A 15,865-nucleotide genomic window follows, 5' to 3' on the forward strand; every position below is an offset into this window, starting at 1 on the left:
GAGGCAGCACAGCCTGGCTCCTGACCTCAGGGGTGTCACCTTCCATTAGTCATGCATCCTGAAGCAGAAGGAGCCTCCTCCTGGGTCCCCCTACGATGCCAGAAGTTTCTGACCCGCAGCTGAGCGTGTGTCCAGCCCACCATCCAGGGGCCTCCCAAAGAGGCCCGCCGGAAAGGAGGGCCATCCCACCCACCAAGGTAGGCGTGCACACTGCCGTCTGCCTCAGAAGAGACGGGCCCTTCCCAGCCGACACCTGGGGGAAAGCCCAGCACCTTCAGAGGTGACAACCCCTAGAAAGCTTGCTGACAAATGGCCCCAAACCCCACAGAGAAGTAAAAGAGGTTTCCACAAAGCGAGCGCCAGCCCTTTTCACTTTGCCGTCAGAGCTGTATTTAGGAGCCTGTCTTCGGACGTGAAGTGGCCGGGCAGCACGTCTAACACACACGCTTCGTGAGCCAAGGGACGCTTTACAACAGGGCCAGGGTCACCTGCAAGGACAGACCGCGCCCTCTTTCTGGGCCTGCGGTCCTCTCGCGCGTGCACGAGGCCCGCCACCGGCCTTCCCCCATCGTTCGTTCCCCAGACGCGGTCCAAACATCTGGGAGCTCTGACCAGGCCAAAGAGGGGAAAACGCTAACTGGTCCCCCCAAAACACATCTCTCTCAACCACCCAGAACCAGTAGGGCCAAAACGAGTGGCCCTGCCATCTTTTCCTAAAGGTCAAAGTCCTCGAGACTCTGTCGCTGAGCCCAGAGCGGCATCGCACGAGGAGAGTCCCAACCCCTGTCCCTGCACCAGGTGGGCACGTCTGCTTCCGTGAACAGCACGGAGCGGGCAGCGCTCCCCGGGGCAGGGCCGATTCAGACCGAACCAGACGTGCACGTCCAGGGCGTGAAGGCGAGTGGACGGTGGCACAATGAGCCGGTCTCTCGGTCACCTTCCTCTCGAGAGCCCAGTCTGGTCAGGCCTCCTGCCCAAAGGGGATCAGGTGCTCGGGGATGTCCACCTGGAAGACGTCCTTCCCGCCTCTCCCGGGGACAGGCTGCAGCAGCCAGCGGGGGTTGGCAAGCGCAGTCAGGTACTTCTGCTGCAGGTTGGGCAGCAGGGCTTGATTCTCCAGCTCCGCAACCTCGTTGGGACCTAAGTTTTCCGGGCACAGCGAAGTGTCCCCAATGTCAACCAGCCCTGTGCACAAAGACACAAGCACACAGATGGAGAACAAGGTGATTCAAAGTCACGACCGCTAGAGACCAAGACCACGTCATCGAGGGGACCCGGGGTGAGCTGGGTCCCTCTGGCCGAGCACTTCGCACCCGCCAACCTCGGTTCAGGGAATTGGGGGCGAGGCCGAGGGAGGGAGGGAGGGAGGGAGGGAGAGCAATGAAAAGGAGAGGCCTGGTCCCCCACAACCCCACCAAGGCCCGACCGCTGCAGGCAGCAGGTACAGGTCAGGAGGGCCCCGGGCCGCCGCTGCGGGGGGCCTACGGGCAATCAGGTCCCTGAGCGATCCACCGGGGGCCAGCGGTTGATGCGGGACCTGCCCCCGCCGGGGGCTTTAGGGGACTTCCTCAGGATGCGGCGGGCAGCGGGGGTGAGGCGGGCGCGTGAAGCCGGGCGGGCAGCCCGAGTCCCCAGGTCCCCCTCACACGCAGCTCTGGCTGCCGTGCTGCCTCCCGCGGGCTCTGCCACGGCGCGCACACGGACACACACGGAGGCGAGCGCCACGGGCAGAGCCGGACCCGCCTCTGCCTCTCAGAGCACAAAGGGGGACTGAGGCCCAGAGTGGCGGGGAGGGGACCTTCCCGGCCCCTCCGAAGGCGAGGTGCCTCAGGAAAACGAACCCTAACCCCACACCGACCGGTTCAAAAGAAAACGAGACGCCAAAGCCCCGGGTGAGACCCTGGGGGGCAGCCCCGGGAGGCGACCGTCACTTGCCGGCTATCACTCCGCGGCCGAACTTCTCCCCGTCCCGCAGCAAGGCCTGGATCTGCGCGGGGCTCATCCCCAGCCTCCCGGCCAGCAGCTCCCTCCAGGCCGCGTCCTCCCAGTCCCTGTGCGCGATGTGGACGGCCAGGGTGCGGTGCCGCTGGCCGCTCAGCACGGGCCGCCACCGCGTCTCCAGGGTCTTCACCCCATTTAAGACGAAACCCGCATAAGGCTGCCGGAAGGACAGGCAGCCGAACTTCATCTCCCAGAGCTCCCAGGGCCTCACGCGCCTGTGGAAACACAGAACCAGAACGGTCAAGCAGCCTGACGTGCCGGCCTCCGAGCTCATGACCCGTGGGCCTGACCTCAGCCCCGTGGGCCCCCCGGGCGCCAGCCCCTTCCATCCGTCTCCGCGCCCGTCAGCTGACAGGGGGTGCCGACCGGGGGGATCCGTCCATCAGATGGAGTCCGCGGGGACCTCACAAGGGAGGCCGGGACAGCGAGAGAGAGGCGTGTGGGCAATTCCACGACAGAGGGCACTGGGCCCCGGGCGGCAGAGAGGAGGGAGGGACGGCCCCTTGGCTTCACAGCCCAGTGGCCGGGCTCTGGCCCTCTCCCGGCACAGACAGGGACAGTCCTGGGCCTGGCTTCGCCCCTGCCCCCGGCCCCGCAGCTCCCTGGCCCTGCCGCTGCCCATGCTCTGCGGATCCCCCATCTTACCCAGGGCTGCTGAGTGCAAATCCTTGGCAACCAACCTTGGCTCGGCCCTGGGGACGGCCTGGCTCTCACATGGCCCTGCCAGGTGTCTCTTCCCCGCGCGCCTTGGGAGCCACCCTCCTCCCACCCCTTCCCGCACCACCGCTTCCACCCCGGCCCGGAGCCCGAGAAAGGATACGTGACGGCAGGAACTACCGGCACTGGTGCGCGTTCCGTCTCCACGCCAGGACCTGGGACGGGCACCATCCAGGGACCACAGAATTCAATCCTCAAATAACCCGGGAGGTTACCGTCACCCCGCTCTGCAGCTGAGGAGGCGCCGAAGGAGAGACAGCGCATGGTTCCAGGGGACCTGACTCCACGCGCCCCCGTCCTCGCCTGCTTTCCTTGTACCTGGGTGGTGGGGGGAGGGTCCCTGCTCGCTGAGGACAGAGGAGCAGGGGAGCCGCGGGCCTGAAAGTCAGCCGGGTCACGGCACCGCACGGAGCCTCCACTTCCACGTGGCTGTGAGGACGGGGGACAAGGCCGCAAAGGCAGCCAGTCCAGGACCTTCCAAGGCTTTCCTTCCCCGAGCAGAGCGGAGACACATTTCTCTCCAGGGCCCATGAGGCCCCACATGGTCTGGCTCCTCCCCCTGGCTGCCTGCTCTCCTCGCCCCTGGATTCACTCCCTGCAGCCATGAAGGCCTTCCTTCCATCCCTGGAACGTTCCACGTGTGCTCCTACCTCAGAGCCTTTGGAGAGTGGTAGGGGTCACACCGTGCCCCTGAAATTCACGTGCTGGAATCTCAACCCCAAGTTCCTCAGAGTGTGACCCTACCTACAAAGCAAAGGTCTTCACAGGGGTGATCAAGGTCCGATGAGCTCATTAGGGTCGACCCTCCTCTAACAGGACTGATGTCCCCACAAAAAGGGGCCAGTTAGAGACAGAGCGGCACACAGGAGAGCCAGCAGAGCCCCGGGAGTGAGGGGGGCGGGATGGGACAGATTCCCTCCACAGCCCCCACAAGAGCCACCACCGGCGGCACCTAGATCTCGGGCTTCTGGCCTCCAGAACCGCAAGGCAATACGTTCTGTAGTTCAAGCCACCCAGACCGTGGGACTCTGACACGACTGCCCGGGCGAGCGATCACAGAGGGTCAGCCCTGTCCTGGACACCTCTCCACGCGGGGGTGGGGGATGACTTCTCCGCTCACAGCACCTCGGGAACACCGCTTCACGTCTGGACGTCTCCATCTGTCCTATTTTCACCGCCCACACGGTACCCCGTCGTCGGCTGTCCCACAGGTTACTGACTCTTCCCCCGCCGATGGGGACTCCCAGACTGCTTGGCACTTTCTGCCCCTCTAGACACTCAACACGACCACACACTCGCTAACTGAAGCCCCGGGCCGGAGGAGGCCCGCGTCACACGGCACACATCCCGAGATGCTGACACACGCCAGCAAACGGCCTTCCGCAAAGGCTCCCCCACGTACACTCTGCCAGCCACGGGCGAGGCTGCCGTGCCCTCACGCACTGGCGGGCCCCCGAGCATCATCACCCCGCTTAACCTCTGCCAACCTGATGGGTGACAAAGGGTCGCCCTCCTCACTGCGTTTGGGTTAGTTACGAGGGAGGCTGGCCAGTCCCTGGGGCCTGGCCGTTTCTCCGGCTCCTACTGGGGTGTGTGACTGGATCCCAGGCTCGCCCGCGGTTTCCGCCACTCAGCTTCTCAGCCAGCCCCTTCCTCACGGGCGCCACCAGATCACAACCACGGGACCCGAACCGTGCGGGCGGAATCCCTGGGGAGAGTCCCTCGGGAAGAAGGCGGCTGAGTGCCCGCCTACCTCTCGACGCAGAGGGTGCCTGCTTGGTGGCCAGAGGAGAAAACACTCTTCCACTTGTCTGGGTGTCTTCACCTGCACGAGAACCAGAGGGACAAGGAGAAAAGTCATCAGCCACAAGACAGCAATGCCGGCCAAGGAACCACAACGGTCTTCTTCTCGGCAGGGACCGGAGACCACCAGGACCCAGGAGGGCCCAACCGATGAGAAACACACGTGCCGCCTCCCTCAGGGTTGGTCCTGCTCATCAAGGCAACGGCTCCGTCCCCGCCCGGCTGGGTCGGGGACCCCACGATGCCTCAGCCCGCAGCACAGAAGCCCATCCCACAGGAGTGACGGTGACCTTACAGCCCAGCAGCTCCCGCATCCAACAGGAGAAAACGACACCTCTCCTCACAGTGCCACGCGGGAAGGATCTGGAGAGCCCCACAGTCCGTGACCCTCAATGGACTCCTGGCTGGGCCCCACCGAGAGGGGAGCCGTGGACAAGCAGCTGAGCACCGCAGGGCAGGGAGGTGGGTGGGGTGTGGGGTGGGGTGGGGGTTGTGGGGGGTGGGGTGTGGGGTGTGGGGGCTGGGGGGTGGGGGCGGTGCCCGCGGGAGGCGGGGGGTGGCAGGACTGCGGGCGGCTGGTGCGTGTGGACCAGCGCATCGCGGGACACACACGTGGAAGGATGGCGGGCGGGGACGGTGGCGGTGGAGGGGACAGGAAGGTGCAGCCTCGGCCGCCCCGCGCGCGCTCCCCGACGCAGATCCCGGGAAACTCCCGCCCGGAGGTACCGTCCGCGGGCGCGGCGGGTCCTGGCTCCTTGTGGGCGGGGCGAGTCGCGGGCGCGGTGGGACGGCCCGGCTGCGGCCACCGGGAAGGACGGTCGTCCGCCTCGGGGAACCGGGACCGGTGACAGGTAGCCGCGCCCGCAAGCGCTGACGCTCCTTATTTCCGGGGTGAACGCATGCACGTCCACACGTACGCACGCACGCACGCACGCAGGCACGTAGACACGCACTTACGAACAATCGCGCATTTGCCGCAGGCTCCGGCCGCTAGGAGACAGAGTAGGAGCCGCCAGGCCATGCGGCGCGCGGAAGGCCAGGCCGCTCGGAGGTTCGAGACCGGCGGCGTGGAGCGGCACCCAGAGGAGGACCAGGAAGTGGGCGGGGGAGCGGGTCGGAAGAGAAGGGGCGGGGCTGTGGCGAATAGCTGGGGAGGAGCTGGGGGAGGGGCAGGGCGGAGGTGGGAGGAACGGGGGGGAGGAGTATTTGGGGCGGAAGTGTGGGAAAGAGCTGGGTGAGGAGGAGCTTCTGGAGAAGGAGGCGGAACTGAGGAGGAGTGGGGCCGAGCTGGGGAAAAAGCCGGGCAGGTGCGGGGCGGGGGCGGAGCTGACCGGGATGGAGCTTGGGCCCCTGGGAACCCATGGAGGGTGGGCGAGGCCAGCTCAGTGGCGGAGGCCAGGCAGTGCCCTTTTGAGTCCCTTGCCTTAGGCGTCCAGTCCGCGCCGCAACAGTCGGCAAGGGTCAAAGTGGAAGCGACCCAGGGTCCTTAGCGACCGAATCCGAGCCTCAGAATGGACCCCAGGGGACAGGGATGCGGGGTGGGGGGGGGAGGGGGAGGGGGGTCAGAGGGGAGGGGGAGGGGAGGGAGGGGAGAGGGCGGGGCCTCTGGGCTGAGTCTTGCACCTCTGGGCTGAATGCCCAGGCCACCTCCCGTCCAGGCCACCCTGCGACTGCTGGCCGAGTCCTGAGGGACAGTCTTTATCTGGCCTTTTCTGAGGTGAGAAGAAAATTTCTCAGTCGGTTTCCTGTCGCGCCTGGGACCTGGCATGTCCCAAACAAAGCCAAGTTCCCCTTCAGAGCTGTTTCCTGTCCTCTTCCTCCCAGTGGGGGGACGGGGGGCGGGGCCTCAGCCCACTCAGTGCCGCCCACCTGGCTCTGCTCCTCCTTGCTTTGCTTAGGCAGCCCTCCCTCCCATTTCCTTGGTGACCAAGTCCGGTGTCCCTGCCTCCCAAGTGCCTGATGAGAATAAATGCTCCTCTTTCTGTCCCCACTGCTACTGGCTGACTTCAGGCCTCATGACCTAGGGCCGGTGCTGCTGTCACCTGAGTCTCCCCAGCGGCCGGGACGCCTCCTGTCTGTCCTCCTCCAGTGGGTGCCCCACAGGCCATCGGTTCCGTGTCACACCGCACGTCTGTCCTCATCGACCCCGGGCTGAAGACCCTGCCGAGCCCTCTCCTGTTTAAGCCCCAACACCTCCTTGGTGCCCTGGGAGGGCCTTCGGGCGGCCCCAGCTCTCCGTCCTTGTCGCCCAACACCCTGGGTGCCTGTGCTGTCCGTGCACGCTGCGCGCACGCGCTCTGCGGGTCTCTACACTTCGGCACGTGCGGTTCCCGCTCCTGGAGCCCTGGTTCCTCTTGTCCTGGCGAGCTCCTGTCCTCCTCCCAGGCACAGCTGTAACGTCCCCTTCTCCGCCCGCCGCGAGCGTCAGGAGCTCCCGTCTGGGGTTCTGGCAGCGCCCTGTGCCTTCCTGCTGCCTGCCTTCGCTGGGCTCTTCTTCCCGGGCTGGAGCTGCTCTCCAGGAGTGCCGGGAAGACAAGGACAAGCTCTTACTCGTTCCTGTAAGCCGGGCGCCTGCCACAGCTGCTGCTGAGGGGACGTTGGCTCAACAGAGCACTGCTTTCTCTTCCAGCGAGCTGGCCTCCTCTCTCCTTGCGGAAGCCTGAGGAAACAGGAATGCCGGCCCCGAGGTGAGGAGCAGAGGGTGCCTTCGTGGATGTGAGGCCTCGGGGCTGCGGGGCACCTGAGCGATCAGCAGGTCCAACTCCCTCCATGCCGGTGTCCCCTCCTCGGCTCGTCGCCCCAGGAGTGGTTGCGAGCTGCGTCCAGACACCCCAGAACCTCGTCGGAGTGGTTTCAAATCATGAGGGAGGGTCCCGGGAATGGTGGGTGGGCTGCTGGCGTTCCTCCCGAATCCCGGTTTTGAAGAACTGGAACTTGCCCAGTGAGCTAGAGGCCCGTGATCGGTGGCTGCTGGTTGGGGGACAGCTGTGACGGCGCTCCGTAAGGACTCCCTTCTCTGACCCTCCCGTGTGTGCTGAGAGGCGGGGAGCCCCAGGTCCCCCGGGGCGGGGGAGGTCCGGGGTAGTGGCTGCCAGGCCAGTTCGCTGCCGGATGGGCGGGTGCAGGAGGAATGGCCTGGCCGTGTTGCAGGTGGGCGTGGGACGGTGTGTGGCTGCCCCCGGGAGAGGGACCCCTCTGCAGCTCAGCCTTGATCTTCAGTACAGCTAAGTCAGCGCCGAGCCTTCAAACCATCTGATTTCTGACTTCCCGGTGACGCTTTCTCCACCTGCTGCTTCCCACACCCTCCAGGAGCAAGGTCCCGGCAGGAACAGGCCTTCTCTCCCTCCTGTCTGCTCACTTGGGGGTCAGCCGGGCCTCCAGCCTGGCCGCTCCCGCCTTCCGCTGCTCGGGCTGCTGCTTCCTCCCAGCCCCTGTGACTGGGCCGCAGCCCACATCCCAGGAGGGAGTCTCCTCCCCAAGCTCCGCTTCCTCCCCCGACACGCTTCTGTCCCCGTGAGGCACCCCATCTTCCTTCTAGGAAGTCCTCGTCGTTTGCGCCACTGCTCTTTGGGGGGCGGTGCCCCCAGGACATCGTCTCCCCTCGGAGCCCGGGGCACCTGCTCTGAGTGCACTTCCCCTTCTGACCCCCGCCCATGGCACCAGCAGACCTCACTGTCCCTGCGACCCATCTGGGCACTTGCCTCGGCGGCTGCGTCCCCTTCTCGGCCCCGGGGGCCTGGGTGCCTCCAGCCCCCACCCCAACTGCGTCTTTGAGGCCCGGAGAGGGTTCCAGTTTGCTCCTGCCGCACGTTTGGGGGTACCACCGGTGTGGGACGGGCTCGACCCAAAGTCTCAGTTTCCCTAGTGTCCTCCTTGGTAGGGCTGGTTTCCTCTCTGCAACGCCTTTTGCCCATCTTTCCACTGAGCTGCGTGTCCTTTTTGTGCCGAGTCGTGGGAGCTCCTTCCGGGGTCCGGGTACTAGTCCCGCCCTGGTTGTTTGTGTTTCAGATGCCTCCTCCTGCCCCTTGGGGGCTGGTTTCCTCCTCTCTCTGAAGGGCAGCTTTGGACTCGGCATGCGCCTACACCCTCTCCGGCCTGTAAGTGCCCCACACGTCAGGGCGTGTCCCGCCGGCCCACTCCCAGGCCCGCCCCCTGGGGCTGGTGGTCCCCGAGGAGCCGGTGCCCTGGCGTCCAGCGCTCTGCCCGTGAGAAAGGGCTCCTTCTTGACTGGGTAAGTCACTCGGTCAGTGCCTGGCTTTAGTCCCTGCCCTGGACTCACGCAGGGCAAGCCCCGGGGCAGCCGTGCAGCTGCAGGAAGACGGCCGGCCTTGTTTTCTCTGCCCCAGCTCCCGGTTTACCTCCTGCCGCCCCACATCTGGCCTGTTTCTAAGACGTGCTCCCCTGCCCCCTCCTTCCCCTCTGTCCCCTGGGCAGCTCCTGTTGGCCGTGTCCCTCTCCACACGGCCCAGATCGAGGGGTCCAGCCTGAGAACCGCAGGTGTTTCTGATTCTGTCTCAGTGACTGGCGCTGCAGGACCTCGGGAAGAAGCTGCACGCAGGGGACCTGCAGACGTGAGCAGCCACTTGGCCGCCACTGCTCGGGTTGGCGCCTGCGCAGGGAACGTGGCGCAGCACAGGGGGCCTCCTGTGCGCTTCTGGCGATGCCCCCACTTGCATTCACGTTACAGACGGTTATATCGCCTTTGGCTGGGGGCGGGAGATGCTCGTCTCCAGGTCTGCGGCACTCCTGAGCTCTTGGGTCTACGTGCTCTTCAGCGTCCTCAGTCTCTGGGCAACGACCCGGGCCCCAGGCCCTCCGCAGCTGGAGGGGGCCTTCCCGACATCAGGCCGTGGCCCAGTGAATGGGGCCAGCTTCCTTGTTTGAGAGATTCAGGAGTGGGGCCGGGGTGCGGGGGTGGGAGTCTGGAGCGAGCGTTGCCATCCCGTAACCGTGGTCACAGGGCTTGGATGACAGGACTGCTGTGCTCTGTGCCTGTAGGGCCCATTCAGCCGCCTCCTGAGTATCCCTGTGCTCTCCGTGGTGACTTTACAAAGGACAGAGAGGATGTGAAGAGTCAGGAGCAAGGGACGCCCATAAGGCATCGCCTGGAGGCAGGAAGGTTCGCGAGTGCACGACTGGGGCGTGTTTCCCCTGCTCTTTCTCTACACGTTTCTCCTTTACTCGCTGGAGTGCGTGCAGGGTTGCCATTGGGCCTTACATCCTCTCACTCCCGTTAAGGGTCATCCCAGGTTCTGAAGGATTCCTCGGCAGACATCTCACTAAGCCCTGCGCCTGGTTCCGGAGGATACTGGATTGCAGCCTCTCCCTGCTGAAGACCAACTGACAAACCCTCGGGAATGGCCCTGCGTACCTGGGACCAGTGACAGCCTCTGCTCAGAAACCCCGGCCCAGGGGTGCTCCTGAAGCGGCCGCAGAGACAGAGTTTATCGCGTCTCCCACATCAGGGTCAAGCTGGGCCCGGTGTCCACCAGCCTCCAGCTGTCTGGTTGTCCCGCTTCCCGGTGTTGGGTCACCCAGCGCGGAGCCCGAGGTCCCTTTGGGAGGGGCTGGGGGGTCATTCCAGTGCCTGCTTGCCGTGGTGCTGCAGCGTCCTTCCCGCTGGGGACCCGCCACGTCCCTGGTCCGCGGTTCCACGTCTGAGAACTGGCTCGGGGGCAGAACCTGGGCGAGGGATCGTGACTTGTTCACTGGGGCGGCTGCCCTCGGCCTCCTGCCGTCCGTCCTTGCTCTTTTGAGTGTCCATCTTAGACTGTATCTTGGTTGGTTGCCCATCCATCGAGCCCCCGGGAAGCCGTATGGTACTGACCACCTGCCCCGCTCGGTGGGTCAGGCCTCCTGGTCAGTGGCGGCCATCGTCATAGCCCCTGGTTTCTGGCCGCTCAGTGGCGCCCCACGACCTCTGCTGCGGTCCCTGGGCGGCGGGGGAGGGCAGGGGCTCGTCCCTTTCCTCCCTCACCTGGCCTGGCGCGCCCGGCCTGTGTTGTGAGGTGACTTCGCTCTGCTTGGGGGCCTGGCAGTGGGCTGACCACCTCTCCCCATTTTTCCTGCACTCTCCTGCTTGTAGCGCTTCGGGTCCCACAGCAAATCGGGGCGGCTGGCTACCCTGTCTCCTGGGACGGAGGGCACCTGTGGGGAAGGACACGGGTCATGTTTGCTCCCTCGGGGGTGAGTTGGGGACGCCAGCTCTTTAGGGGGAGGGGTGTGCCGCTGCCTCAGGCTCAGAAGCTCAGAGACATCTGGGGAGCCCCGCTCTTCTGGGGCTTCCTCCCGGTCTCCCTGGTCCTCGTGTCAAGGATGCAGGTTTGCCCAGGTGGGCTTCCGATGCTGGCGGGACGGGCGTGCCTTGGTTGAACGTTCAGCGTCTTTGAGGTTCAGCCACTTCTGTCGAATCCTGGGTTGGACGATTGTCCGCTGCCTGAGATGGGGGCTCCTTTGTAAGGTACTGGGGAGACCCTGGGGCCCCCTTTTTTCTCACTTTGCTCTTCACCCTAAGCTGCTCATCCCCTATGGTCGGCAAAGCAAAGAAGTCACCTCCCCCTGTGCCCCCCGCGTTCCGCACGCTTGGATCTTCTCACCTGCCAGGACGTTCCTCTCCCCCTGCCAGCCCAGCGAAAATTCTAGCATGAAAGTTCTAGCAACTGGGCTGTGGCCTTGCGGCCGGGGCTGTCCGCCCGCACACCACCCATCCCCGGGGTGGGGTCCTCATTGCCAGTGAGGCGGGTGATGACAATCCCGTACCAAGACCCCATCTCATCACCTGCTCCTTGGACCACTCCAGGGCCGGCCGGCTCGGGTTGCGTCCCTCGGGAAGCTGATCCCGGGAGAGAGTTAGTGCCAAAGGCTGGCTGGGGACTCACACCCACTAAGGGGACAGGGAGCAAGCAGGGTTGGGCAGGGTGTCCCTTCAACCTGCGATGTCGACCTGACGGTTTCTGCCAGCCCGTCGGGGAGCTGCAGAGCACGGACGGGCATTAGAGGTCCCCGCAGTGGGCCCCCGTGGTCAGGCCCTCGCAGCGCCCGAGGCCTTGCGATCCACATCGACTGACCGGGAGAACCAACACCCAGAAGTGGTGCCCGAGGGGTGGCTGCGTGCGCGCACGGGGCGCCAGCTGCCTTTGCCCGGGCAGCACCTTGCTCTGCCCTGCGGCCGGCCTGGTGGGAGGTGCTTTGGCTTCTTGTGCATCAGACGACCGCTGGGTTGGGCCGGGGACGTGCTTCCAGGGCGTTGGCTGACTGGCCATCTGTCAGCGTCATCGGTGTCAGCGCAGCTTGATGGGAGAGGGCAGATCTGGGTACCAGGCGTCAGAAGGCAAAGCCCATTTAAGTCCGCAGACGTCCGTCCTGTGAGAGGGTCCTGGACTGTGCAGGGACACAGGTGTCCACTCGCCCTTGGGTTACTCAGGGCTGGTGGGGGAGGGGCATCTTCCAGGCAGACCTGTAAAGCACAGAGTCTGAACCGAGGCGGAAGGAGGGCAACGTGAAGAGCGGGGAAGCCCTGACTCAGAGCCAGGGGCTGCGGAGGGCTTCAGGGACGAGGGCCGTCTGGGCTGGGTCTTGAAGTGAGAAGGGTCTCCTTAGCTGGGAGATGGGGGACGGGCCCCCTGGAAGGGCCAGACACGTTCAGGGGACTGAGCCCAGGTGCGTGGCTGGAGCAGACGAGTTTGTGGAGGGCCCCAGCCTGACACCAGCAATCAGGTCCTCTGAGCGATTGCTGGCATGGGAGTTTTAGAGATTTTGATGTGCTGTGAAGTTTCATTCATTGTCTGTAGAGGGAAGTGTGTGTGCAGAGCACCCAGGTAGGCTGGGCAGGCTCCTGTCGTCCACAGGGAGCAGCGTGGGAGGAAGCACAAGCTCTGCTCTGCCGTCACAAACCTGCGATTGATCCCCGGCCCCACCACTGCTGGAGTGTGAGCCTAAGCAAATCACTTTACCTCTGTGAGTCTGGACTTCCTCGTCTAAAGGACGGGCATAATGTGAAAGTCTCCCCATAAGGACTAATTTTTTAAATTCTGTCTGGTGGGGGTGAGGATGACACGGGATGATTCACATGAGAGCAATCTGTAAACCAGAAAGCACCTACTACGAATAGTGTTCGAAGAGACGTCTCTGTTTTCCCAAGAAGGATTTGCCAGGCTAGAAAGAGTGTGGGAAAGCAGGCCTGTGCCTTGAAACCTGCAGCTGGGAGACAGGCAGACACTGAAAAGCCTCCAGCTTGGAATGGAGGAAGAGAACAGTGACTGTCGGACTCCAGTCCCAAAGGTCCTACAGGATATGGCCTGGGGACTTGGGGGCCATGGGTAGGTTTTGACCAAAGACGTATAGTGGCCCCTGGACACAATAGGAGGCAGCGTGAACTGAGTCAATCCGACAGGGTTTGAGAATTAGGGGCTGTAGCAGCGCCAGGAATCACTGAAGCTAGGAGCTTCCCTGAACTGTGTGGGAGTTGATGTCAGCCTGCTGCCTCGGGAAATACGGGTCTGTGATTTGCTCTCCACGATTCCATCAGCCATGATGCTTTGGCAACCAAAAGTGTTTTCACCAGCTTGACCTAAACCCTTTTGGTGGTAAAACCAAAAATGGATGATGCCACAAAGCTATTTATAGCATCCTGAATTTTTCTTTATTTATCCCATTTGGTGTTAAGAGTCATGTGGTTCACTGCAGAGAAGTCAGCGTGTTTGCTAGACCCTGCCAGGGTGTCACTGATATATGCTCTGTGTCCCCATCATCTTCATGAATCCTGAAACTCACGTGGCCCCCAAGGCTTTTGGACGAAGCGTTGTGCGCATGTGATATTAACACCAGTAAGAACCAACATTTTGACAGAGGCCCAGGGTTCCTGGGTGTGTGACCTTCCTCCAGCCTTCGGCCAGCAGGGATGCCCTCCCTGGGACAGGCAGGACTGAGGCCCAAGCCCCAGGTCAACCTAGATGACTAGATACCCCACCATCTGTCAAACTGCATCAGGATGTGGAATCTCGTTTGGCACCAACCACGGTCTTCCATGGGAGAAATGGGATGAACCTAGAGCTAAAAAGAGGAAGCGTTCTTGGAAAGCGTGTTTGTCCACTAGTTGTTTATATCTCTGAAAACCTGTCCACTGTCTTGTTTCAGGAAATCCCGAGCGCTGTGCCATCTCCCAGTGCTGTCCCACAAAGCCTGCGTCCCCCACACAATTCTGGTGTGTTTTGTGCTTTAGGAGTCTCTGATTTTGAGAGCTCGGTGATGACACGGAGCTCGGCATCATCAGGCTCACCCAGTTGCCTTGCTTTCATAGCACACTTCCCAAGAGCCCAGGGGGAAATGCAGCTGGAGGGAAAGGGCGCTGTGCTGCCACAGGTGCTAGTTGCTCTGCTGGGTGGCCCCCTCTGTCCCTGAGAAGCCTGTCTGTTAACTTTGGACAGGATGGAAAGATGCCTTCAGGGACGTGTCACTTGCTCCATGCTTAGTAACTAATTATATTATTAGGATTAACCTGGACCCTAAATTGCAAAGTCCATGTTTTCCCTGAGCAAAATTGAGGTTTTCTGCCAGCCAATGATCTGGAAGCTCTCTCTTGCCTGCCCACCCCTGCTTCTGTGCCTTGGTGACTCTCCATGTACCCTGGTTGCCCATGAGGATGCATGGTGGTCAGCCTCACACACAGGGCTGAGCGGCCCAGACCAATGCCCTGGGCTGGGTTTGTCCTTGGCACCGTGGCCATCATGACTCAGAGGCTATTTAGGGTTTAAGTTCCAGCTCTGCTGGCGGTGAGATCTTGAGCCAGTGCTGACCCTTCTCCAGCCTCAGTTTGCACATCTGTATGCTGGGCGTAGTAACAGTGCACAGTCCCTGAGGCAGCAGGGAGGATTCCATGAGTTGAAAGGCTGGAATGAATTTGGTGCACAAAGATGTTATGGGGAAGAGAAGCAGGAAAATTATGTTGGGGTCTTTTGCCTGCCTTTGGGCCCCACCACCGGCTGACAATTGCAGAAAGAGTGCTCAATGCTACCTTGCCTCCAGCCTGTTGTCGTGTCCCTCTGGGGTTCTGAGAACTGGTTCTTTAAGCAGCTTGTTGTTGACGTAGAAGACAAGTTACACTGGAAATGCGAAACCAGAGTTGCTCTGCTCAAAGTGCCAGGAACAAGGCACCAGGAAGATGCCCCACTTGCTCCCTGGAGCCTGTCAGGCAACTGGGTGGGTATCACCTGAGTAAGGCTGAAGTCCCCTGTGCCACAGGCTGCGGCTTCAGAACTGGAAGCATTTCACTGGCCCAGCTGGCATTTCTCTGAAGTTCACGAGCCATGGTGTGGGACTCAGGAGGGCCAGCAGTCGCTGCAGCTGTGCCCCAGTGAGGCTAGAGCTGGGGCAGGCCACGTAGGGCAGGATCTGGAACTCCACTGGCAGAACCTGCTACCCACAGCCCCAGATTATTGAGTACCTGCTGGACACTGGGAACAGACCCCTAGGCAGTCTCTTTGTGGGAATTCACATTTCCTGATGCGGCCAAGGGAAGTTTAGCAGCGGGTCAGGACCACCCTGTGGAGCTAGGATTGAAATTACATCTGTCTGAAGGCAGAGCTCATGCTCATTTAATTGCCCCATCATGTGACCACTCCACGTGCCACCACTCAGAGAGGTGGGGGCCACGTGGCCCGCTGGAGGCCAGCAAGCTGTCGGGGGCAGTGACGTTGGGCAGCTGGTGGTTTCTGCCAGGGTACAAGGTGAAGGCTAGGACCGGGAGTTTCAAGCTTTTGCTCCTACCCGGGGTTCAAAGGCAACACTTGGGCTCCAAAATTCAATGGAGAGAAATTCCAGCTTTAAGGACTTTTGCAAGCTGTGGTTTGCCTGTGAACACATGTCCTTTAGCAAGAATCCCCTCTGGTATGCCTTCCACCCAAGTGTTTTTATTGGTCCCTTAGAGACTCTTACAGAAGTTTCCCATATTGATAGACTTTTAAATGATGTTACAGAAATATCACATCACACGGATTACATAAGGGGTGACGTCCACTGCTTCCCAAATGCCACATTTCTTCAAGTAAAATGCAGATGACAGCCTGCAGTGTATAAGGAAATGACATCCTAGTAAAGGCAAAATTGAAATTCTCATCCCTTTTACTTATTTTAAAATTATTAGTGCCATCTAAAATGAGGGCTTCCTTTTCCTCACCAAGCCTGTGTTCCCCTTGCTACCTTTCTGGTATAAACTACTAACTGCGTGAGGACACCTGTCTGATGAGGCACATGCTAATTCGCTGTACCACCAAAGATTCCTTCCACACTTCTGTTCCTCCCCGACCCTGAAAAGGGCCTCGTTTCGGACCATCTTTAGCTATTCCTT

At 62.1% G+C, this 15,865-nt stretch overlaps 1 protein-coding gene and 1 long non-coding RNA gene across 18 annotated transcripts; one reads left to right on the forward strand and one right to left on the reverse strand.

Annotated features, from left to right (window-relative positions):
- Nucleotides 1–366: 366 nt before the first annotated feature.
- Nucleotides 367–5,616, reverse strand: LOC132514115 (protein EOLA1-like). Of its 11 annotated transcripts, XM_060138861.1 has the most exons (6): nt 5,248–5,421; nt 4,817–4,925; nt 4,472–4,543; nt 2,839–2,951; nt 1,936–2,216; nt 367–1,185 (listed from the first exon to the last, which is right to left on the reverse strand). In XM_060138861.1, the coding sequence occupies exons 5-6, from the start codon at nt 2,186–2,188 to the stop codon at nt 962–964; spliced, it is 477 nt and encodes a 158-aa protein (XP_059994844.1). In that variant the 5' UTR covers nt 2,189–2,216; nt 2,839–2,951; nt 4,472–4,543; nt 4,817–4,925; nt 5,248–5,421; the 3' UTR covers nt 367–961. The 11 variants fall into 11 exon arrangements, with proteins under 11 accessions (XP_059994844.1, XP_059994842.1, XP_059994840.1 ...); XM_060138859.1 differs by lacking the exon at nt 4,817–4,925; XM_060138857.1 differs by lacking the exon at nt 2,839–2,951.
- On the forward strand, nt 5,478–15,633 carry LOC132514116 (uncharacterized). 7 transcript variants are annotated; one of them, XR_009538620.1, is made up of 4 exons: nt 6,117–6,238; nt 6,546–9,092; nt 9,520–9,640; nt 9,760–15,633. It is a non-coding gene; the product is annotated as an uncharacterized LOC132514116 (long non-coding RNA). The 7 variants fall into 7 exon arrangements; XR_009538622.1 differs by having other exon boundaries at nt 6,546–8,752; nt 8,956–9,640; XR_009538621.1 differs by having other exon boundaries at nt 6,546–7,208; nt 8,530–9,640.
- The last annotated feature ends 232 nt before the right edge of the window (nt 15,634–15,865 follow it).

Source organism: Lagenorhynchus albirostris, chromosome X (assembly GCF_949774975.1).
Source record: "Lagenorhynchus albirostris chromosome X, mLagAlb1.1, whole genome shotgun sequence".
Taxonomy (NCBI): Eukaryota; Metazoa; Chordata; class Mammalia; order Artiodactyla; family Delphinidae; genus Lagenorhynchus; species Lagenorhynchus albirostris.

Excerpts from the sequence above, each read along its gene's own strand:
- LOC132514115 (XM_060138851.1), bottom strand. The coding sequence starts at position 2,275 with ATGAGCTCGGAGGCCGGCACGTCAGGCTGCTTGACCGTTCTGGTTCTG. Across the intron at positions 1,186-1,935 it reads CGGCCGCGGAGTGATAGCCG|GGCTGGTTGACATTGGGGAC; the intron begins GCAAGTGACGGT and ends CTTTGTGCACAG.